Source organism: Muntiacus reevesi, chromosome 1 (genome assembly GCF_963930625.1).
Source record: "Muntiacus reevesi chromosome 1, mMunRee1.1, whole genome shotgun sequence".
In the NCBI taxonomy this organism is placed as follows: Eukaryota; Metazoa; Chordata; class Mammalia; order Artiodactyla; family Cervidae; genus Muntiacus; species Muntiacus reevesi.
In genome coordinates this window covers 24,298,026-24,324,206 of record NC_089249.1, presented here as the reverse complement: position 1 = coordinate 24,324,206, position 26,181 = coordinate 24,298,026, and the positions used below count along the sequence as shown (strand labels likewise).

General features: G+C 38.9%; 1 protein-coding gene across 3 annotated transcripts in view; it reads right to left on the bottom strand.

Annotated features, from left to right (window-relative positions):
• Positions 1-18,710, bottom strand: part of SINHCAF (SIN3-HDAC complex associated factor) — a 29,578-nt gene extending 10,868 nt beyond the window's left edge. The window contains exons 1-3 of one of the 3 annotated variants that reach the window (XM_065939740.1): positions 16,238-18,710; positions 2,463-2,610; positions 950-1,049 (exon numbers count right to left, since the gene is read on the bottom strand). In XM_065939740.1, coding sequence (XP_065795812.1) covers positions 950-1,049; positions 2,463-2,590 — 228 coding nt within the window. In that variant the 5' untranslated portion in view covers positions 2,591-2,610; positions 16,238-18,710. Of the gene's footprint in view, positions 1-949; positions 1,050-2,462; positions 2,611-14,516; positions 14,789-14,825; positions 16,209-16,237 lie in introns of those variants that run through there. The other 2 variants (XM_065939739.1, XM_065939744.1) reach the window with 2 other exon arrangements.
• Positions 18,711-26,181: the final 7,471 nt, after the last annotated feature.

The window sequence follows — 26,181 nt, the reverse complement described above, 5'->3', positions numbered from 1 at the left end:
AGTCAGACACAACTGAAGCAACTTAGCATGCATGCATCCTGATGTAAAAAGGTTGACATCACCTTCAAAATCACAATTTGGATCTTCCCCACATAAGCTATTAATTAAAGAAAAACTCACAATGTTATAAGTTAACAGACACACAGAAACCTATTATAATAATGTAACATTGTCACCAAAGAACAGCATAATGATAGCCTAAGAAAAAAATGTAAAGAATAAATGCCTGCCTGCTTAAAAGCAAGTCTCTTGTATAAATGTCATAAATCTTCTGAAAGCTAGCATATAGAAAAATAAATAACACTTAACAGTGTTGTTCTGGTCACTGAAAATATTTTCTGAAGAATTCTAGTGACATTATAAAGTGAAATGCAAATCTCAATTTAACGTAAAGAATAAAAACAGCTTCTATTTAACTGAGTGATTACTAATTATTCTTTTTATATATCATATCATTCAGTTCTTACAACAGTTCTGTGACGTGGTTATTATCCTTTTTTGCACTTAATAAATAAATGTCACTTGTTCACAAGTAGTAAGTGGTAAAAAAGGAGGGTTTAAATCCAGTTCTGAATGTAAACCCATGTGCTCATTAGTACCAGCCTGAGTTAGGAAATCTGTTGTCCTAAGAGATGAAAAAAAGGATTCATGTCTAATTAACTGGAGGAATTTCTGGGTTGAACCTAAAAATATGTTAAATGTACACTGTGAATCTCCAAAATGGGTATATTCAATACAACCTCAGGGGAAACGCCATACCAAGCTATTAACATTTTGCACCCAAACATGCCAAAATGTTAAATGATTACATCTAAGCAGCAACAAGTATTTTTATTTTTTTTCAGACTTTTCTACCCCAGAAACATATTATTTCCTAAATTAGGGGGAAAACCAGTGTTACTTAAATATAACAGAGGTACAACTGAGATAGAGAAAAAGATAAACTCACATGATTCCAGTTTTTTTTGGATCCTGCTGGCAATTTCTTCCATCTTTTCACAAGCAGGACACAGGCATTACAGATATCTCCTGAACGAGTCTCATGTAACCTGATAAGAAAAAGATCAAACCTTTACTTGTCTCCTTTACATAAAAGAATTCATGCAAGTACATTTCTTTTAGAAAAAACACTATTTATAGTTTATAGATGTTATTTCCAGTTGTCTGGGGTGATCCAGTTCTACTGTTTCTGTAGAATATTTCAGAAGTCTAATTAACTCCTATGAGGTGCAATTTGGTCATTTTAAAATAAAGAATGTTTTTTTAATTAAACAATGGTAAAATTTAAAACCTAGAGAAGAGCCTGGTCACCATGGTTTTAAACAATGATGTCTAATTAATCTTTCTTGAAATGTATAGATACATAAGCAATAAAACACTACCCTTTAAGTAAAAATAATGTGCCATGATATTCTAGTTTCACAACAAACAAAACCAGAGAGGCACTGTAATATTATTTTAATGAATATATCTGCATAAGGGGAAATAAATGTATAGTTTCCAAGTTATTTTTTAATTATCTCTCTGAGGAATTTTTCATTTACTACACATATTCCTATATTACAAATATATACAGAAAAATACTAATAGCATTTATTATATATACAATTGGAAATAAAGACATTAAGAGAAAAATGTGACTTCAAATGGCAATGCTGGTTGCTGGAGACTCTTTGACAATCTTCAAAATAAATACAGTCTAGGATTAACAATAACTAAACAACAGAATGCTTTGACAAGAAAATGTAGGGGTGAAATTAATTCCTAACATCAAAAATGGCTCAACATTAAGTATCTTGTGTCATCAAAGTATTTTTTGGAAAGTAAATTCCATTTTATTAAGCGGAGGTTTACTGTCAAAAGATAAATAAAGAACAAAATTATAAAATAAAACTAATGTATCCTGACAGGTTTCAGGGCAGAATATTAAACCCTGTTAGTATCCTCAGCAGATTGCATTAAAATTTATTTGTATAACTCAGAAAAACAATACAAAGTACAGAAAACTAGTAAAGGACAATTACTCTAAGAGAGAATAAGGGTTATTTTTTTAATCTCTTTATACATCTTGAAATTAACAATGAAAGGTTCTATTATAACTTTTTACAAATATATTTTTAATTGGTGGATAATTGCTTTACAATGTTGTTTTGGTTCCTACTGTACAACATGAATCAGCTATCGGTATACAAGTATCTCCTCCCTTTTGAGCCTCCCTCTCAACTCCCCCATGATTAAGGGCTTCACAATAAACTTGGTAGTTCCTCATAATCTAGGGGAAAAAAAAAAGGTATGCTCTCAGTATCGTTTGGATTTAAAAGCAAGTGCCTTGAAACAACCTAGATTAGAATACGAGTGATTTTAATTATTATTGCACTGCTCCGATCCCTTTGCTTAAAAATATCTCCTTATACTGTGATCTTTTTCACTCTAAAAACGGTACAAACATCACATGACCTTACCCAAAACAGCTCTGGAAATCCTTTTCATAGCGTTTACTGTCGGTGAACCGAGAACTGGAGGATTTAGCTCTGCAAATGCAGCAGCCCTCTATACTTCGGTACATCTTTGGCTTGTGAAAACCAAACATCTTTTCTTCTGGGCAATAGCCTGTAAAGCCAAGGGAATTGACACAGCTTTGTTGAGGGCTATAACAAGAAACCATTAAAAGCGAGCTCTGTGCTCCACCCCGCCCCCTGCAACATGGTATTACACGACCAAGCCAGACAGCAGGGCTCTGGTGAAGACCTCCTGGATCTACCTCAATTCTTGGCACACGAGCATGCCAAGTGTCTAAAACAAACAGAATAGTTTACATATATAACTCACTCTAAAACTGCAGGAAGCAGGCATTTTCTAAAATTCAAGATTCTAAGTAGAGGAGGACAGGGAAGCCTAGCATGCCGCAGTCCATGGAGTTGCAAAGAGTCAAATGCAACTGAGCGACTGTCTGACAACAAAGTAGAGACACAGCAAATTCTCTCCACTACCCTGTGAAACGCCGGAATCATACCTAGTGGAGGACACTTCCTAAAATTAAAGGTACCCCTTTTTACTCTGCACGTTTGCATCACTGTGATTCCCCTCTTGGAAAGTTCTGAGCATTTACCACAGGACTACAATTTGATACTAAGCACAGAAGTAGCTCAATATGCATCAACCCACACTACTTCGCCCTGTGGGAAATCAGAGGGGATTTCTCTGTGATAAATGGGGAGTTCTAAGCAGGCAAGTTATCCTTGAATTGAAACTACGGAAAGGAGGATGTAAAATATACAAAAAACCAGGGTTATAGTTTAAGAATGCTAATTTCATAAATCACTAAGACAGATTAAGAGTGAGCTCATGTTGCCTGACCAGTGGTCTGCCCCTCAGTCGTTACAGAGGTTTTTGAAGTTCTTCAATGAGGTGCTGTGCCTGAGAGCTGTAATAGTGGGAGGCAGATGTTCAAAAATGTAGAGTGAGATAAACTGTGATTCCCATGATCAAAAAAACCCTCAACATTCATCAAGGAAGGAAGGAAGAACTCTAGGGCTGGTTGCAACAAAAAGGCAGCTGGTAGTAAACACATACCTTATAAATAATTTAGAATATCCAAACCAAGGACCAACTTCACAAAACATCTGGACTAAGAGGTGATGTAAATGTAATGAACAGAAACTAAACCCCAAAGGACAAATCCAGAGCAGGGCGTGTGCGTGTGTTTGTGCACACACAAACATCACATAAAGCATAAGAGAAAATTATTAATATTAACTAGATTTGTACCCAGTTTCAGGAGTTATAACCACGTTTTAAAAGGAATGTCATCCTTTTAAAAGTTCTTTTAGAAATACACTCAAATATATGAGTAAAACAAAAGCCTTGGTGTTTGTCTTTGAATGACCTCTTCCCTAACCTCATTCCACTACAATTCTGGTTAGTCATACCAGAGTTAAGTATTTATGAAAGTGATTCAGAAAAATAACCAAATAGTCAGACTCTGTGTGTGTGCATGTGTGTGTTTGAGACGAAGGGATTCTGAAATACAAAGGATTTAAAATTTGCTTTTAAGAAAATAATTTATCAGCAAATAATTAGCCAAACACTTAAGTTTTCCTTTTAAACAGGGACTAGTGTTCTTTGATGTTTTTGAGAGGCAAGTAAAAGAAAGATGTGATGGATCAGAAGGCCACTGATACATTTCACTAAGTCTAAACTAAACGTTAGTTTAAGAATTGTTAAAACAAAGAAGAACATAATATTTCTAGTTGATTTAATTGTTTTCATTAAATGAGACTTTTTGAAAGGAAAAAAATGAGGAAGGTGCTCGATATATAATAGGAAAAGGCATAGACCTGTGAAATGAGGTAGATTTTTTTTTAGTCTAACAAAACTTCACATGATAAATGAAAAGAAAATTGCCTCCTGAAGAAAATGGCCAAGCACTGCTTTGGAAAAAAACAATGTCAAACTACACAGGTTTATACAAACTTTAAAAGTACTGAGAAAGTAGAAACTACTGCTTTAATTTGTATATTAAATGTAACAATATTTTGAGGCAAAAATGTAACACAACTCTTTCTAGTCCTTCCACCAACCTGTGGCCTCTTCAAATTCCCCTAATACCTTCCATTATCACCAAGGTCAAAAGTCCACAGTTCCTCTTGCAGTGGGCCAGCTTCATCAATAACTCTAGGAAAATTCAACCTCCCTTCTCCCTTCTCAGCAAGGACAGAGGAAGTACAGCAAGAAAGGTCAGTTCATTCCATTAATACACAGGCCAAATCCCATTACAGGACAGACTATTTCTACCCTCACAATCCCCTTCCTTCCACAAATAATAAACATACTATCAAAACTATAAAAATTGAGGTCATCTCCAAGATATGAACTAAATACTACCTTCACTGAGGCTGGATTTGACCAAGAAGTCATAATTTGTGCCAGTTATCATGCTGGCAAGCTGCTAAGGAATATTAAGGCTATAGCTAAATATTACTTTCCTTTTCATCATCAGCGATTGTGAATCAATTTTTGTTGGTGGTAGGAATCACCACAAAACTGACCCAATAGTAAGTGAATCAATCCAATCTTCAGCCTGAGAAATGTTCTTCTTAGACATCAGAGAAAATCTAATAGCCTGATGTCTTCTGACTGCTATCTTTTATGTAGCTCTGCAACCTTGTTTTTCTTAACAAAATTCTTCTGCCTAAACAGCTGACTAGGGAGTCTAAATTCTAGGGTTCACCCTCTTTCAGTGCTAAGTGCAGTAAGGAGGCAGGCACCTGTCCTGATGCAACACACAAGTAGCACATGAGCCTTTTAATGGATGATTACTTAATAAACCTATTAAACCTTTTCTGAGCTTATTCCTGCACTTGAGGGGCACCTGGGAATCTGCAGCAAAGACACAGGGGTTTCATTCTGGGCTTTGTTTACAAGCAGCCCACTTAAGCAGTGATTGGTGTTTAACCATTCTGAGCTTTGGGGAGGCCAGAGATTAACTAAAAGTATTTTCACAAAACCTACAGACCCACTAATGTTTTAAAAAATTAAAAACCTTATCTAATCTCTGGGAAAAAACTAAGACACAAAATGGCTCTGAAACCAAGTTACTTTATATATTTGAGCAGGTGGTGAGTGAGCATGGCACAATTTGACTTTAAACTTGGGATTTCTGTTATCTCAACCAACTAAGTGGTCTTTAGAATACTTCTTCCCCATAAAAATACTGAATCACTATGTTGTTTTGTACACCTGAAATTAACATAATAAAACAATCAACTTCAGTTTTAAAAGAGTATTTCTTTCCTAAGGTCACATTTGTGCAGTATTAAATGATCCCTCCAGAAGAACCTATTTGTTCAAATTATTAGTGATTTTTGCATGTATTCTTACAGATGTCACATCACTCAGCAGTGTTTTAATAGAAGGAAGCCAATGCCATCTGCTTCCTAACTGATGAATAGTTATAGATGAGAGGAGACTCCATATAATATTACCCTTAAGCATGTATTTGCAGAAGCAGAAGAAAACTTACCTTTGAAATAAAGGCAAAAAATAAAAGCTTAAAATGCTGATTTAAAAACTCATTTGTCTGCTAAAAATAGACAGTAGCAATGGTTGCAAAACTCTAAATATACTAAAAGCTACTGAATTGTACACTTTTGAGAGTGAATTTTATGATACATAAATTATTACAATAAGCTTGTTTCTAAAAATAAAAAGATTGGGTTTGGAATTCTCTTGACTTTATTCATCTTTGTAACCTCAGCACCTAGAATATTATCAGTCATGTAATATGTACTCAATAAATGTGTGGATTAAACTTCCTTTAAAAACTGTCATTTGTACAGTACTTCATGTCAGATACAGCACTTTCACTGACATTTCTTTACCTACTGTCAGTCAAAAAGCCACAATTTTAAAAAAATATTATAACAGCTAAAGACAAACCAACCATGCTGAAATTACTGTTCTGTCCAATTTAATTCAATCTCAAAGATTAAAGCTAATAGCTAAGTCAGCAAAAGCCCTAAGAGAAATAACTGTAATTACCTGAACAAATAGCATACAGAGACAGCAATGTGAATTTCTAAAATGCAACAATCAATTCTGAACATTTGTTTTGATTGGTTTATTGGGGTTTCATCTATTTTAAAACTGTAAATTTCATAAAAATTCAGTGATCAGCTTAATGAAAGAATGGGGAATGCATCCTTAGTGTTGAAGCAAGGAAAGCGTGAAGTAACCACTGTTTACCAAGACGCAAAGGAGCCAATTCTAATCTCATTTAATGAGACTATGAAGCCAAAGAGCGGATGATGTCTTAGTACACTTAATACACAGCACACATAATGTAAGTTTACTGAGCAAAATATAATATGATGAGGAAGTAATCTTCACAATCAATAGTAAAAGACTGTGTAAGTTTTCTGATAGTTCCAAGCTTAAAGATGATCTCTTACAATTTTTAGTAATACCAAATACTTGATTTGGTATCAACTATGGAACAGTATGATTCGGTATCAACTAAGAAACAGTATAAAGAATCGTGAAAAATGCACATTTTAGAGCTTTTAGTACCCTTTTTAACATGCAATTAGGAGACAGTGAGGTGAAGATCTTAATTCTGCAGAGTATTTTCTTATCTTTCAAATCTTATAAGGGTGTGATTTTAATTAACACTTAGGAAAATGGAGAAGGTTCTTATTATGATGTATGCAAGTAACATCTATTAGGTTCACCTTAGTTGGTAAGCTTTGAAGGACACCAATAGTTCCTCCAATGTAATAACTTTCCCAATTCCATTTTCTAGACTCCTTCTGGGCAGCTGTTTTTCTTATATTCAAAAATACCTTTCAGGGGCTTCCCTGGTGGTCCAGTGTTCGCCTGCCGATGCAGAGGACATGGGTTCCACCCCTCGTCCAGGAAGATTCCACATGCCCTGTGCCCAACTGCTGAGGCCGCATGCCTTACCTAGATCCATGCTCCACAACGAGAGGCCACTGCGATGAGAAGCCCGCACACCACAACTAGAGAGCAGCCCCAGCTTGCTGCAACTAGAGAAGGTTCCAGTGCAGCACGGAAGACTCAACACATCCAAGAAACAAAATAAACAAATGTTTAAGAAAATCTGCTTTCAAAACAGAAAATGCACTGGATGGACTAGGTAGATGAAAACAGAAGTAAATAATGCCAAAGATGATGATAAATCAGCTTTTATAGTTAACTTTGTAACTTGTCCATACCATCTTGAGAAGTGAAATTCTGATGCACCAATCAGGGGTGCAATCTCCCAAATAAAAATGTTTCTAAATTGTTCTTCATTTTCAAGAGACCAAACCCTACAGCTTCTAATCATTTTTTCTAAAAAAAACCAAATGACCTAGACTTCTTTTTTAAAAAAGCACACGTAAGATAGTATGCGTGCATGCATGCTCAGGCATTGTGTCCGACTCTTTGTGACCCCTTAGACTGCCAGTCTTCTCTGTCCATGGAATTTTCTGGGAAAAAATACTAGAGTGAGTTGCCATTTCCTCCTCCAGGGAATCTGCCTGACCCAGGGATCAATCCCACATCTCCTGTATCTCCTGCACTGTCAGGCAGATTCTTTACCACTGTGCCACAATGTAAATATCCATGGATTCTCAGACTGGTTAAAGTATGGTGTTTTCATATTACAGGATACCCTTGCAGCCCTTAAAAGGCAGTAGATCTACAACATGTGCAGGGAGGGAACTTTTTTCCCAAGATTATCTTGTTATATAGTATGTTTTCAATGAGATCTTGAATACACAAACTGGCTTTTTAAAACAGACTTTTAAGAACCAATAACTAGCAATTGTCTCTGAGGGGTGCAAGAATGAGGGAGGTTTACTTTCACTTGACTCCCTTCTATATTGTTTTTTTTTAATCAAGAACACCACATCCCAAAACTTTAGTCATCATCACATATCTTGACTTGACATAAAGAGGAATCTGAAAAAGCCCAAAGAACTTAAATAAACTTCCTCAAAGACATATAGATGAAAAGATACCCATTAGGAAATATACTCCACAAGAGAGCATACAGAATAGTAAAATCAAGGACAGAACAGAATGGGAAGGAAACTGCAGAGACGAGACAAGCAAAAGATTTGTCAAGTTTGAAGGAAGCAGCAGTGAATAAAGACGAAAGGAACCCAGCAACCAGAGACAACTCTGAAGTGAAGGAGAGGCATTTTTTAGAGCTGCACTTTAAACGGCATGATTATGGGAAAGGAAGAGAAATAAATGCGAAAACACACTATGATCCAAAGTTAAGTGCCACCTCGAGTGCCTGAAACTGGTAATGCCACCTTCGACACCATTTTAGTCAACGGTATGCTATCTTTAATCACATGTAAGTACAGGATCCAGTAAACACTAACAGTGTAACTGTAGCAACACTCTTCACAAAGGGTCAAATAGGATTGTTTTGTGTTCTCCCACTGCTAGGCCACTTGGTTGCAGTATTCCCCTACAAAAAGATACATTTCAGTGGTGCTTAAGGAAAACTGTGGGGCAATCAAACACTACTATTTCCTTTTACCTGCTTCTAGTAGATACCTACCCACATCCCAATACCAACGTTTCTGAATTTATTGATTCACTTTTTAAAGTGAAATTTAAAAATTTAAACTTGCCTGGAGAAAAGCAGAAAGACGTGGTGGACGCCCACTTGTCTGCCAATAGCTTCTCCAAACATGTACCCAGGCTGAGAAATTATATGATAAAATATTTACCCAGTGCTGCCTATGGAATCCACGCTCAGTAGAAGACCCTAGAACTCCTCTGACAGGCAAGGGGTCAAACTCAGAAATTTAAGTCTTCAGCTGACATAGCACAGGTTAAAAATAAAAATCACAAATCCAGGTCTCTGCGTTTTAGACAGTGTAAAAAGAAATACTAGGTCTTCCCATTTTGATACTGTAAAAACAAAACAAAAAAAACCTCGGTATTCCAACACTAGATTAAAAGCAATTCCAGTGAATGAGAAAGTTAAAGGTTGGGGGGATAGTACTTATTTGCTTTTAAAGGATGATTATTAGTTAAGAAATATGACTATTTTGAGTGTGATGAAGTCAAGCTGGAGTCTATATTTCTGCTTTTGTCTTTACAAGTAAATAGGAAGCCACTTCAAATTTTATTTGTCCTCTGTAATATTAGGGTAAAATCTTACTTCTATTTTCCAGGGATGCTGTGGAGCAAGAATATGAAAACATCAGTGTATATATACCATTTATTTCCTTGAATTTATGACTTGCACATTATAGTAATATAAACTCTTATCTGTCCCAAGACACACCCAACTAATTAAAATGAGAGTAGAATCCTGATTTCAGAAGGTTTTAAGAACAAGTTTGTAGAGAAGGAGGAACTTAAAATTTCCAGAGATTTTAAGTTTATGAAACAACCATATTCCTTTCCATGAAGGTTGTTCTCCATTTTCAAACTTGACAAAAATGTCAAGAAAGCACATACCTGGTCTAACCCAAATCTCAGCAAAGTTCCTAAAGTTCTCTGAAGCACCAATAAATACAAGGACTGGCAGTCCTAACCTTTAAATGCCCTCCTGATTATATAGTCTTCCTTCAAAACATTCTTTTTGTGTTCACCTAACCAGACTTTAATCCACATAATCACATAAAAAATCTGAAAGTCAACCAGGTGCTCCCTTCTTATCTTCTGCAAAATCTCTACCATCTTCATGATGAAGTCCTTAGAGAATCTGTTTCTTCTTTCACCTCTCTGGTTCATATTCCTTCTATTCCCATTGCCTGTTTGTTCCTCATTATGGTGTTTGAACTGTCAGAGCCTCATAACTGACTTATAAGGCTGCACCCTTCAAATAGGTGATATTGTCCTAAAGTTCAAATATTAATATTCCTTCCAAGGTACCAACACTTGGATATCAGGATAATATCCAAACTCCTTGGCAAGAAAACTCAAAGCTTTTCAGGATCTAGTCCTGTCTACCAGCTACTCCCAACACAGAATTCTGATATTCCAGGAGTGTCAAATCAACCTTAATAACTAACCACATCAATACTTAAGTCTGCTATTTCTGTCCAAATGATTTCTCCTTCATCCTCTTAACCTAAGAAATTATTTGAGAATTACATCTTTTTACAAAACAAACACACTGGATTTCATGTACTTGTTTAAGGTACTGTTCCCTCTGTGCTTAGTCACTCAGTGGTGTCTGATTCTGCAACCCCTTGGACTGTAGCCCACCAGGCTCCTCTGTCCATGGAGATTCTCCAGGCAAGAAAACTGGAGTGGGTTGCCATGCCTTCCTCCAGAGGATTGCTCCCTCTACTCAATGATAAACTGTTAAAGGTAATAAGTCTTATATTACAACCAGGTGCTGACTGTACATCGTATACAGAACTGGGTGGAACTTGCTAAGAAGTGTGGGGTAGACAAAATGGACTTGAACAGTGTTTTTAAGGGCATGAAATAGGAATGGTGTCCACAATAAATTTTTTTTAAAAGTGTCTTTTTTAATATTTAGTTTCTAGATTTTTGCACCCCCCAAAAAAGTGAGCTTTAAAGATTTCCAAGAAATGTAAACCAAATGAATGACTTTAATCAGAAAAGACTAATAGCAGACAAGTCAATATTTTCATAATAATTAGTAGAAAAAAAATTTCTTGCTGATTTCAAGCAGGCATGTGTAGAGGAAGGGAGGATTAGGAGAACAATGTGTGTAGAAATGAATCTCAAAACGAGAGCTATTTAAACTCAGCATATATTAACATCAAACAAATTAAAATAACATTAAGCCAAATCAAACTTATAGTAGGTGGAAACAACTAAATATGAAGCTAGAAAAAATTATTTTAGTTAAATTGAAATTTTGTACTTGAATATGTAATAGCAAATGTGTCTGTGACTTCTATATTTCTAGTACAAAAAGAAAACTCTCCCTTGAAAATAAAACTCCCTTCTTTCGGATTAGCTGCATTTCCATAATACAGAAAACCACTCAGTTGCAGATTCAATTAAAAGAGAAACTGAGAAACAGAAACTAGAGAACCAAAAGATAACAAAATATTTTCAATTTATAACAGGACACTCTTGTGGACAAATCAGGAAGAAAATGGTATTTTCTAGATTTCTACCGGACTTTTTGATGTTACCTGGTGAATCAGAATTAGATTGGCAACCAGGAGTTTAAGGCAGTGTCTTCCCAGAAACAGTTTCTGAAGGTGGGGGATGGGGCCAAAAACAATTATTCTTTCCACTTCTCATATACTAAATTATGCATTCCAGCAAGGAAACTGATCCAAACCTGTTTTGTCTTCTGCAAAATGTCTACTTTTCAAAGTTGTGAGGACAACAGGTTGTATTACCAAGCACATGATTTACTTAATTTACATCCCTGAGAATCAGGGATGATTATTCCTATTTTGCAGATAACAAAATCTGACTACAAACTGACTTGCTTAAGATGATCATGTCTTTGGAAACCAAGCATTTCAACCCCATAGACTTCTGAACACTAACCTAGTGTCTCAACAAATATACTCCCCTCCTTCTTAGCCAATTATATGCCTAGCACTGCTTAGGGGAAAAAAAGAAAATGTAATACTTTTAAAGCAACCTACTATGTGCCTAGCACATAGTAAATTAATTTGTCCTTGCAACAGCTTATGACGTTGGTCTACATTTCAAATTAGCTTAAGTTTTTCCCAGTGAAAAACTTATTTTACATGGAAAATCATTCTCAAAGTGCTTTTGTGACATAAATCTGCCTGACTGTGAGCTTATGAGCCAGGTTTTCCCAGGGTCTGACTGCCAACTCTGGAGAAAAAACTGATCATTCAGGTTCCAGATATACAGAATAGTACTGTGCAATAGCAGCCATAAGACCCACCCCAGATTCTAGGATATACTATGTATTGAACTTTTTATCTCCAATCTTGCAAAAGTAATGGAAAAAGGGAAGGCAGCAGAGACCTTGTCTGTGTCCTTCCCACTCTCAACTCATTTACCTTGAAAAACCAAATCTCTGCTGCACATATCATCTGATATTCAAAACAAAAACCTTAAACTCTAGATACATTTGAAATCTCTCAGAATACTGAAATCTAGCTGTAACTTGGCTACAAAATACTAATTAAGAAAACAAAGAATCTCAGTGTATTGGCAAAGCTCCTCATATGCGTTTTATTAATAAATACCTGACCCAGAGAAATAACTCCCCAAAGGAAAGCTATAAGGTTATTAAATCTGAAGTTTCTCATTCTCTTGACAAGATCTATTCATTTCAGAAATGTACTAATATTGGTAGCCTTTAGGTATTTGTCATTTGGTCAACCAAAACTTGGGGGGAAATAGTATATTGAATAGCAAAACAATGAAAGCACAAAACTGGTTTCAATTTGTATGGATATTCTGGTATGTGTGGGCGTGGCCCTCAAAGGATATTTTTATTTTTCAGTAAAGGCCACTTTTAGATTCTAACCCTTAAACATGATCAAAATACAGGAGAAATAAGGAAAGAAACAACAGACACGGTGCTGCTTATCGGATGTCTAGACTGCAAGCAAACCCCAAATACCAAAGAAGCATCCATGTGTCAAACCAGCATAATTTCTGAGCTATGCCTGGGGCCACATACCAAAAAAAAAAAAAAAAAGTTAGCTTGAAAAGAAAATCTAAGAGGGGTAACCAGCAGGTCAATCCCAGTTCACAGAACTAGGAAGAGCTAGCAGGGACAGCTAACCACTACCTTGGGTCATCCCCCTGAGCAGCTCCCCCCACCCAAGCCCCCCACAGAAAATCTCCTAGAAAGGCCTAACTCCTACGTGCTAGCTTCTTCAAGGTCGTCCAAAGATAACGCAGGAACTGAGCTGAGCATACCTTTAGGCCAAAAGATTCCCCCTTGCCCAAACCATTACGTAAATACTTTAAATGCCATAGCCCACCAGAAACAAAGTCCCAGAAGTTTATTTAGATTGAGCAACTAATAAACGCGTTCGGTTTTGTAACAAATTATGAAAACGCTCTTCAAAAGTGACAAACTCCAATTAAAAAAACAGGTGCTTTAAGTACTTTTAATGACAAGGTCAAATTATTTTTTTTTTTTTAATTATTAGGAGAAAGGCGCGGTGGGTGGGGGGGAACTTTTCTTAAGCTTCCTTAGGATAATGTGAGTGAGGAGTGCCGGGGCGGGGGGGACGGATGGGGAGAAACTGTCTAGCACCGGGTTCATGTTTGCCTAAACAGTAATTCTTGGTCTTCCGGGTGCCTGGAGTAATCGAAGATTAGAGCGAGAAAATAAAAACAAAGAAATCTAGTAGGGGTCAGAGTTAGCAGAACAAACTCTGCACCGCCCGACCACCCCAAGTAGCACCTCCCCAACCAAAACAGCCCTGGCCACAGCCGGCCCCCTCCCACACGTAAACACACAAAGACCAGAGCTGCACGCACGGTTCGCCCACAGTCCTCACTTCCCTTTGTAGGACAACGGGAGCCCCGAAGTTCCCTGCGGTGGCTTTTTGGGTGTCGTCGGGGCTGGGTCCCCTGAACGTGCGGGCCGCGGCTCGGCTGGGGGGAAGGGGTGCTCGCCGGTTTCCCCGAAAGCAGTAAAAATGCCTCCCCGTCCCGCCCCAGTCCTCCGCGGTGGCCCCAGGCTGCTGCCCCCCACCCCCACCCCCCGGGCACGCGGCGACGGCCGAGAGAGAGACACCCAGGCAGCAAACAGAACCGCTCCCCAGCGGACCCGTGGGTAAATACAGCAGCTGGGGTCGGGAGGAAAGTTCCAGTGGAGAGCTGCCCGCAGGGGAGGGGGTGGCGGCAGGAGGGAAGCGCGTCCCTCTCCGCCGCCTCCCTCACCTGCGCCGGAACAACGGGCCCCGCGCCCGCCCACCCGGTCGGCCCGGCGCCTCCCGCAGGCCGCGCCTCCCGCACGCCGTGCTGCCGGGGCTTGTTCCTCCTCATGGCTTTGCCCTGACGTAATTCAAACATGGCAACAGTTCGACTTCAAAGGCGGATCCACAGACCTCCCAGACGCAGGCTCCGGCCCCGGGGAGCGGGCCGAGCCCTCGCGGCCGCTCTCTCCCGGGCCCTCGGCCGTCGCGGCACCCGGCGCCCCGGCTCCAGCGCCAAGCCCCGACCGCTGCCCCTCGGTCGCCCGCCGCGAGGAAGCACGCCGCCTCCCCCCCGCGCTCCGGCACCGCACCGCGCACAAGTAGCGTCGCCAAAGTTTCCCCGCGAGGGGCCGAGGGACAAAAGCCCCTCCCGAAACTCGCCCGAACTTAGGAGGGCCCGGCCTGCCAGGCGGCCGCCTCCAGCGCCGACCGGGCCCGCACCGGCACATGCAGCTCTTTGTTTTCTGTCCAGCCGGGCGCTGCCTACGTGCAGCATCAGGGGCGTGGGATTGTTTCCCAGGGGGAGACACTTGACGATCGCCCAGGGGAAGGGTCGGGACCCTGCGTCCCGGGAGTTCGGAGCCGGTCCCGCCGTCCTCCCCAAGCAGTAGGCCCATTTAATCAAAGTTTTGAAATGTCCTTGATGAGAAACGCCCGGATCCCCCGCCCCGCACCGGCTGAGAGTTGGCGACTTTCACTCTGCTTTTTAAACTGGCAAGACGCCATCATCAGCAAGTCACATTGTCCTGCCGGCCGGCCGGCCCCGACAGCGTCCGCATCTCCCCGCTGACCGCGAGCCGGACGCTCAGTCGGACCCCGGACCAAACCCGGGTAGCAGCCCTAGCACGTGGTCTGTCACGCTCCGCACAAAAAGCAGTGCCCTCCGGAGTTCCCGCACTCCTCTGGCGCAGACAACGCCGCTGCCTCCATCCCGGAGTCAACTCGGCTCCGACTGGCCATCTTAAGCCGCGCACCGTCGCCCTAGAGAGCTCCGCGGCGCCCACTTTACACGCTACAGGTGAATAAATTTGCGAACCAAACTTAAGGCTCCACCGACACCCCGGACGACCGCGCTGTCTGGGCGCGGCCGGGGGAGAGGCGTTTGCGAGCCGGGGCCGCTTCCGAGCGGCCGCGTGTTGCTCATTGTCGCATCCGCATCCCTCCGGAGTTAGGCGGACAACGCCACCCGCGTGCACTATGGCCACGCCGGCACCGACCCGAAAGGCCGATTTAAACCCCCTCAGCCTTCCAGCTCGCAAGTAGGCGGCAACTTAGTTTCCGAGCAAGGGGTGTCCATTGTCCACCCTCATGACAACACGCTCGAGGGGCCGCAAGAAACTAAACCACGAGGGCCAACAACGGCGCCCGGCCACTCCCGGGCGCGCGCCCACGCGGGTGCACAGACCTGGGGCCCCTCTGCAATCGCCAGCAAGTCCTTTTCTCTGGGGCCTTTAAGCCACCGGGCTCCCTTTCGCCAGCGAACACTGCGGCTGCGAAAAGTCATTGTCACCTTCAACGTGGATCCCTCAACTCCGGCGACTCCTCACCCCTTTCCAGGCTCCGTTCACTTCCCCCACCCCAAGACTTTCGCTTTTCCTCAAATACCCTCCCCAATTAAAAAGGGCACACTAAACATGCAGATACAAAAGAATCTGGGGTCTGAAGATCACGAAAACAGCGCTCCTCGAAATGCCATCTTCAAGACAAAACTTCCTGTGTGTATAAATGTGTGCGTGTGTCTGTGGAAGGACTGGGGGAGGTAGTGAGGTGAGGTGAAAAGAGAAAAGAAACCACTCTGAAATCAAAGCCTCGTGAGACAGTTTTGCACCACAGTAGTGGTTCGAGTTACTCACCTTCCAAAAGCAGCCGTTTCACGCGCAATAACGATCCCGAGGGGCGCAGTGCACGCTAAGTCAACCCCCCCTTCAACCGCTCCCTCCTCCTCAACAGCCTTGTCTAGAAAGATTGTCTCCTGCAGTTCTGCAGTTGCTACCGCTGGCGGGGAAGGTGTAGATTCCGCTTTCCCTCTGCGCACGCGCGGCTCCCGGTACAAAATTCTCCTGAATCGAACTTATTTGCATACGGGCGCGCGCGCGTCGAGGGCTGGGAGGGGAAAAGGCCCGGCGGCCGAGCGCGCTCCCGAGGCCTCTATTGTCCTTTTAAGGGGAGAAGCGCCGTGGCGCGGGAAACGCGGCGGCCAGAGGGAAACGGGGGCGGGGGCTGCTTACTACGGCTGACGTCACGTAAACAAACGCCCTCTGCCTGCAGGCGGCGGCCAAGTGGGAGTGGCGGGATGGGAAAGGCGGAGAGGTTAGCAAGCCAGGGAGAATACTAGACTGCGTGAAGTGGTTTCCACCTCGAAGCTTTTCAGGCACACCGTTTCGCATTAGAAAATAGTTTTGAAAGCTGTTTTTGCAAAATTCTCATACCTGTGCCCGGTTTCTGGACTGAGTGATAGGGGAGGGTCTTGCAAACATCCAGACTGAATTTGTATGTTTCCCACAGTTGCTAAATTCTGTTTGAAAACAGGTTTTTGAGTCTTTTTTCTGTTTTAATCTTCTGGGGCCAGTAGAGGTTCATCTTTCTTGCAGTTTTAATGAGTCATTTAGTAAAGTCCCATTTTAACACCACCAATTCACTAACTCCTGTCTGCCCTCCTCAAACAGTAACATAACCCATGACAATCCATTTTTTTTTCTCCACTTCAGTCTTAAGATTTCAAGCCTGAATTGAATGGTAGTTAATTTCCGTGGGAACAGTGTCATTTTCCTAATAGACTAGTTAGTGGGAAGTCAGTAATCTAGCTAGAAATGTACATACCACCTCCAACTGCTAGTAAAGGTTGTTCCACTCACCCAGAAATAATATTGATTCTACTAACTGATGGTCTTGGGAATTGAAAAAATAGCCAGTTAAATGCAGACTTTCCCTTGTGGAATATATAATAAACAATCTAAATGCTTCTTGCCTCAGGAGAGGAAAAAACCTGGAAAAGCTGAAGTAAATCTTCTCAGATTGATAAGTGAAAAATGCAGAAAGAATGATTGAGATACATCTTTATTCCCAGAACACATTTAACACCAACAAGCTGAGACCCAGACTTAATGATAGAGGGACATGGGGAGAAAGCAAGGATGTTTTTCCCAGAAACTTGATATTGGTCCCAGGATACAAAAGTGTGGACATCAACCATAAAACTTAATCATCTGCTGACTAGTTTCACTGCTTTCACTGTGGTGTCAACAATATGGATTTAAATAGCTTCTTGGAAATGCTAATTTAATGCGACAGTCAGTTCCTAGTACAAACAAGACAAACCCTCTTTTGAAGTCTTCAACTAATGCTTCTTCATTTTCTTTAGGTTCTGTAGCATCCTATCTGTAACTGTTTGTAAAAACTATATGCTAAATACCTACAAAGGAGAAAAAACCTGACACCTGTCACTAAAATGTCAGCTCCCTAAGGGCAAGAATTTTCTGTTACATTCTTTTTTGTACCCTAGTGCCTAAAACAGTGCACAATATGTAATGAACTCTGACAGACTGCTTGTAAATATTAAATCAATGGACATTTTCAAATTTATTACAGATTAATTTCACATAAAAACAGTTTTAGTTTAGAATTTTTGTATTTTATCTAAAATGATTTTGGAAGTTATGGTCCTTAAATCATAATAAGTAAAGCAGAATAAGATTCCTAACCATTTCTGGACTTCGATGGCAAATTGGACTCTTAAACATAAACTTCTATTTTCTTCTTTTTAAAGAGAATTTTTAAAATGTGGCCCAGGTTGTCTCGAGTACTTATTTGGTTTATGACAGATAGTCCAAAAATTATTTCACATTAGTGTATGCTTCTGAAAGGATGGAATTTACAAGTATAGTAATGTTTTTCAAACTTCAATTATTGCTTGTAGGATATATTTATATAGCTTAATATACATATATGTGTTGAATATATATGTAATGTATATTCATGTAAAATATAAATATGTACTTTCAATGCCTTTTCTCTTGAAAATTTATGTAAAGAATATATATTGTAAGCCACTGGTTCTTAATAACTTGAAGCAGAGTATAATCTATAAAAATATTGAATTGCTATGTTGTACACCTGACATTAATATATTGTAAATCAACTATAGCTCAATATAAGCAAAAAAGGATATATATTTTAATACAGGGATGAAATAGGTCCAAATGTACAAGGAATGCAGGAACTACAGTATTTTGGATATTTCATGCTGTGGAACTAATACTATACAAGACTTCTACTTTCAGAATAGAGGTCAAGAAGCAATCTAGGTAATTTCTGTAGGAAAGGTAGCAACAAAATCCTTAAAGAGAAATTTCAGTTCCTTAGAGTCTTAAAATAAAAACAACTGCTATTTTTGAACAAGCTGGTGCATTCCAGAGGTTCTTTTGTTCCTTTCATTGCTTGAACACGTTGTTATAGCTGGCTCTATCCAGGGCCAACTAATAGCTTCATTTATGAGCTACTTTTAAAATAACTATTTCTTAAATAGCCTAAGTGAATTTTTCATAAGGAAGGAAGGTAGGACGGAAGAAACTTGTAATATACAAGTTTAGATTATATTTGTTATAGGAGATTGATTTATACCATGTTCGGGAAATATTTGAGTATTTTTAATGACTGTAGTGCTATTTTGAACTCATAGTTATAAAAAATATTGAAATTGAAAATGTAGTAAAAATTGAAATTGAAAATAAGTTACCAGATAAGCCAAGTACCTTGCTTATGGGTTGTCCCCGTTGTAGAATTATTCCTATTGCCCAGATGTTTTCAATCATTTAGCAAACATTTAATAATCATAACTGTGTGCCAGACAGTAAAACTATTTAAGAAGTAGAGAGACTCAAGCCCTTCTTACCTCTCCTAATTTATTCCATTTTACTTGCTACTTTCTCTTCTGTAGCATTTGTTGTCTTGTTTTGAGGATTAACTATTATCAGCAACTTTACAATTTATTATGATCTTGGAATGGAGGATAAATTCTATATAAAGGACTGAAAAGGACAATTAGTGCTTGGCAATGTAGGATATCATCAGCAATTTAGTAAAGTTTGTAATGACCACTGAAACTAAAGATGATTTTTTAAATGAAGGCTGATACCCTCATCAGAGGCTGGTACGAACCACATCAAAACATTTTTGTTGAGCCCAGGAAAGAGCTGATTATTATTATTAACCATTGGGTTTGGATCCTTAACAGGTAATAGCTATAAGACTAAACCTTTTCCTCACACCTAAACAAGCACAGTATTTTGTTACTCATTTGTTTAAGTCCTTTTGAAGTTCAACTAGCAAGTGGACAGCGCAAATCAGATAATTTTAAACTGTAAGTTCAGAATTGGTTATGTAATCTAAGCAATCTTCCAGCAACTGTTCACAGCTGCCAGAAAAGGTACCTATTACTTAATCAAAATTAACTTTTCAAATTTCTGAACTGAGACTTAAAAGAACTGTCACAAATTTATTCTTAGAGCAACCTCTGAATTTATAGAAATTTTAAATACTATGATATTAGCATACTTAAAAAATTCTTTTTAATAATAATAATAATAAAAATTAGGCTTCCCTGAGAGCTCAACTGGTAAAGAATCTGCCTGCAATGAAGGAGACCCTGCTTTGATTCCTGGGTTGGGAAGATCTGCTGGAGAAGGGATAGGTTACCCACTCTAGTACTCTCAGGTTTCCCTTGTGACTCAGCTGGTAAAGAATCTGCCTGCAATATAGGAGAGCTGGGTTCAATCCCTGGGTTGGGAAGAGCCCCTGGAGAAGGGAAAGGCTACCTACTCCAGTATTCTGGCCTGGAGAATCCCATGGGTTGGACATGACTGAACGACTTTAACTTTCAAAAATAAAAATTTTTAAATTTAAAATAAAATTACTGGTAACAAAAGTAATTTTATTTCAAGAAGGACATTGACAAACTGGAATGAGTTCACAGGAGAAGAAATCAGGATGATGAAAGAGTCCAGAAACCACAGCATAAAAGCAATAATTGAAGGAGGGGCTATGTTTTGATTGAGCAAGAGAGCAATCTTTGACTACCTGAAAGGACCATCATTAGAAGAGCAAATGGGCTTATTCTTTTATGCTTAGGAGCCAAATTCATCTTGAAAAGCCCAAGAATGTCTTGCTAAATATAAGAAATATTTCTAAACATTTGAATAGTCCAAGGATGGTTCACGATACTTCAGAAGTCAAGTCCCCATCAGTAATGATGGTGTTCACAAAAATAAAACCAAGACTTTTATTTCAGCGAGTTACATTATTTACAGTAGAAAAAGCTTGCTATCTATTCCTACTGAATTCTGTGAATCTGTGATTCCTTAGGATAAATGAATGGCATCAACAAGAGGAGTCTTAAGTTCAGGAAAGGAATTTGTCGATCACTGTGGCTGGAGAGGTGAGGAATGTCATTTTGGAGTGTGTGAGATTGGAGTTTGGACATGAATTCATTGATTCATTCAACCAGTACGTACTGAGTATCTACTAATTGCCAGGCTCTGACAGTAAAATGGTGAGCAATGCAGAAACAGTCTCTCATGGAATGCAGCAGGCATTCCAAATAACAGCACAAATATGATGACAGACCATGAGAAATAAAAGGAAAAAGTACTGTGAACCTAATCATGTATAGCAAGGAGATTTGATATAATCTGGAGGTAAAAGCATCTTTGAAGAGGTAAAGTTGAATTATCAGCAGGATTAGATGGAGGATTGGAGGGTGGAAAGAGTGTTGAACCAATGGCAATTTTAGGAACAAGTTCTTAAAAACAGTCAGGTACTTGGGGTGGTGAGAAAAGACATGACCGGAAGAATCATAAGTTTGAATAAAAATCACACATGAATCTTGTTTGAGGGAAAAGATCATGTCACGAGTTGGAGTCTGGTAGAAATCAGAATGTAAGCCCTATGGATTTGGAAGTACCTGCACTGAGATGGAAGTAGTTGCACCATGCAAATGCAGAGACTCCAGAGACAAACCCCTGTGGTTAGATTACAACTGGTATGATCAATATATATTTCTTCTGCAAATTTTTTTTTCTAAATGTCAATAAGAAATTGATCCCCCAGCCATAGAATCCACTTCCTGAAAGAATCCTTGTTCTAATTATTCAGATCACTACTCAAGGCAAATATGCTACATCAAATGAACAATAGGTGAACAGGTGAACAAGCAGTTACATAATACAGAAAAGTAAAAGATACATGCTGGGATGCCATTTCTAAAAACTTTGAACCTAGAAACCTAGAAACTAGGAACCTAGAAAATTTTGTTGACAGTTAATTTTTTAAAACATTTAAATATATATTTTAAAGAATTTGAATTTTTGTGCATGAATTAAAAAAAAAAGAATGCAACTTCCTAGCTTAGCTCAGCAAATAAGAGATACTGGTTTCAAGGTTTCAGATGATGCAAGCATTAATAGTTTATCTAGATAATATTGCTATTTGGCAGTGCTTTAGTGTTCCAGAAATGGAAATACAAAGCAGAGCAGATGAAACAGAGGTAATCAATGTACCATATTGCATCTGTGGCAATGGTTAGACATGATGGTATCAGCAGAGAATAAAACATTACATACTGTTCTGCTAGCAGGCAAGGTTTAGACTATGAACATAATTTAAATTTATTTACAGTAATAAAATTAAAACATACCCTCAAGCTTGTTGAAAATAGGGGGTGTGTTAGTACTCAACTGTTGACAACTAAAACTCTACTATAATGCCAGCAATGTGATCTATACTTAGACTAATAATTTACAAAATAATACTTTGTGGAGGAGAATACAGGACTCCCAGATCTTTAAAACAATTTCTGAAAACCAGTCATTTCTTCAAATCAGAACAGTTGCCAGTGGGGATAGAATAAATTTCATGTTTTGAATAATTAACTAATTTTGTCCAAATTCTTGATTTGGAAAACTGAACATAAATAAATCACATTCATTAACTTTTATCATAATTGATATAGTATAAACAGAAAATAAAATTTATAAACTTTTCCCTCTTTTTGTCATATCATGAATATTATTTTAATAGAATGTTGCAATTAAAGACTGGAATTTAAAGTGAAACTGTTAGTTATTCAGTCATGTCCAACTCTTTGTGACTCTGCCAGGCTTCTCTGTTGATGGAATTCTCCAGGCAAGAATACTGGAGTGGGTTGTCATTTCCTTCTCCGGGGGATCTTCCCAACCCAGGGATCAAACCTGGGTCTTCCGCATTGGAGGTAGATTCTTTACCAGCTAGCCACCATGGAAACCCTGGAATTTAAAATTTATATCATTTTTTTTTTAATCCTGGAATGAAGGAATTCAAAAGACTTGAAAGATTAATAAATTTAACTACATAAAATTTAAAAATTTGTACAAGGGGAAAGATATGATAGTGCCAATGAAAAAAAGTCAAACTGAAAAAATCTTGCAAAATAATTTCTTAATATGAGTAAGAATATAAAAAGATAGTTCACCCAAAAATATATAAATAGAAATAAACACAGATGATGTTGAACTTTAGTCATACTTTATAATAAGATTGTTTATTTAAAAATTTTGTAGTAACTTTATTAATAATTTTAGTATAAAGAAAATCAACCACTTTTATCTAGATTTGACTATAAATAAATTTGTTTGATATTATCCAGGGTTGATGAACATGTAGGGAAACAACTGTCATATTCTTTTATTGGGAGTATACATTATTCATTCCATTAAGATACTAATTTAACATTATCTATTGAAATGTGGAAATTTTGTTTGGTTCCATTTCTGGGAATTTCCCCTAAGATATATTTATACAGAGCACACAGATATGTCTAAGGATATTCATTCCAGCATTATTCATGATGGAAATAGCCAAAATGCTTATCAATTAGGTAACTGATTGAAGAAATGATGAAATGTACATAAAATGGAATTCTATACTGTTATTTCAAAGAATGAGATTGCTTTATATATACTGACTTAGTAAGATACTGGCACTCTGTTTAAAGTGGGTAAAAAGCAGTTTCCAGAACAGCAGGTAAAGTACGATTTCAATTGAGAGGCAAAAAGAAGTACATATATAATGTATTTGTACGTGCACAAAAAGTGATTTTAAGTAGACATACCACGTTACGTCTGATGAAGATAGAATTGAGAAAGTGGGGGTAGTAATTTTTAGGTTATATAATTTTTCCTCTTTGAACCTTTATGAACATCTATAATAGATACTTGTAAAATATTTTAAGGTAGAAAACACCTATTAAAACATATGTGGCACATTAGGAATACAAGGAACATTACAAAAGAAAAAGTGTCTGTATCAGTTTAATGAATGAGTTACTAAAGTGACTATTAGCTTCTTGAATTAAAGATCCATATCTGATTTGACTCCAAAGCTTCTAAGTGTTTTGTATGGTACATACACATAAATAGCCATAAAATCATGCAGTCCATAAAAACTCTTCTTTTTTTTTACTGGAAACATTTTCCCTCTCAGGTCTGAATGTTTAAATCTTATCCATCCTTCAAGGCCTGACTCAAATGCCAGCTCAGGTTCAGACATAATTATCATTTATTGATTGCCAGCTCTAGATCTGGCATTACTCTATGTGCTTCCACATGTTATATCTCTCTTTATTGTTTAAAATCTTCATAAAAATTCTGTGACAGATGTGAGTCTTTGTCACATTTTTATTTGCATATAAAAACTAGGCTTAGCAGTTATGAGGCTTACTAAGTGTCTCATATGTCATAGTAAGGGGCAAAGATGAAAGGAAACCAGGTCTCTTAGACTGAAATTCTGGATTAATTCCACTATACTTCTTCATGGACTTCACCCTGATTCCTCAAACAGCAAGTGATATTTTCCAATAGTTCAATCCTTGCAGTGCGTGAAAATCACCAGAGAATATTTTTTGTTTTTTTATTGTGCTAAAATATACATAACATAACATTTATCTTAACCATTTTAAGTATACAGTTCAGTGGTACTAAATACATCCATAATGTGCAACCATTGCTAGCATCCATCTCCATAACTATTTTCATCTTGTAAAACTGAAACTCTATACTCCTTAAATAGTAACTGTCCATTCTTCCTTCCAGAGAAGGCAATGGCACCCCACTCCAGCACTCTTGCCTGGAAAATCCTGTGGATGGAGGAGCCTGGTAGGCTGCAGTCCATGGGGTTGCTAAGAGTCGGACACGACTAAGCGACTTCTTTCACTTTTCACTTTACCTCATTGGAGAAGGAAATGGCAAGCCACTCCAGTGTTCTTGCCTGGAGAATCCCAGGGACGGGGGAGCCTGGTGGGCTGACGTCTATGGGGTCGCACAGAGTCGGACACGACTGAAGTGACTTAGCAGAAGCAGCACCATTCTTCCTTCCCCACAGCTCCCGGCAACCACCATTCTACTTCCTGTCTATGATTTTGACTAGTGTAAGTATTTCATATAAGTGGAATCATTCCATATTTATCTTTTCATGACTGGTTTGTTTCCCTTAGGATAATGTCCCCAGGTTCACTCTCATTGCAGTGTATGTCAGAATATTCTTCCTTTTTAAGAATAAATAATATTCCATTATATGTATATTACCACATTTTGCTTACCCATTCATCTATCAAGGAACACTTGTATTGCTTCCCTGTTTTAGCAGCTGTGAATGATCCTGCCATGAACATGGACATACAAATATCTCTTCAAGTACTTCTTTTCATTTATTTTGGATATATATCCAGAAGTAGAATTGTTGAATCATCAGTTCAGTTCAGTTCAGTCACTCAGTCACGTCTAACTCTTTGTGACCCCATGGACTGCAGCACGCCAGGCTTCCCTGTCCTTCACCAACTCCCAGAGCTTGCTCAAGCTCATATCCCTCAAGTCGGGATGCCATCTAACCATCTCATCCTCTGTCATCCCCTTCTCCTCCTCCTTTCAATCTTTCCCAGCATCAGGGTTTTTTCCAATGAGTCAGTTCTTCACATCAGGTGGCCAAAGTTTTGGAGCTTCAGCTTCAACATCAGTCCTTCGATGAATATTCGAGATTGATTTCTTTTACGATTGAGTGGTTTGATCTCCTTGCAGTCCAAGGGACTCTCAAGAGTCTTCTCCAACACTGCAGTTCAAAAGCATCAATTCTTCAGTGCTCAGCTTTCTTTATACTCCAACTCTCACAACCACACATGACTACTGGAAAAACCATAGCTTTGACTAGATGAACCTTTGTCGGCAAAGTAATATCTCTGCTGTTGAATATGCTGTCTAGGTTGGTCATAGCTTTTCTTCCAAGGAACAAGCGTCTTTTAATTTCATGGTTGCAGTCACCATCTGCAGTGATTTTGGAGCCCAAGAAAATAAAGTCTGACACTGTTTCCATTGTTTCCCCATCTACTTGCCATGAAGTGATGGGACTGGATGCCATGATCTTAGGTTTTGAATGTTGAGTTTTAACCCAACTTTTTCACTCTCTTCTTTCACTTTCATCTAGAGGCTTTTCAGTTCCTCTTCACTTCCTGCCATAAGGGTGGTATCATCTGCATATCTGAGGTTCTTGATATTTCTCCCAGCAATCTTGATACCAGCTTGTGCTTCATCCAGTTGGCCATTTCATATGATGTACGCTGAGTAGAAGTTAAATAAACAGGGTGACAATATACAGCCTTGACATACTCCTTACCCAACTTTGAACCAGTCCATTGTTCCATGTCCGGGTTCTAAATGGTGCTTCCGACCTACACACAGATTTTTCAGGAGGCAAGTAAGATGGTCTGGTATTCCCA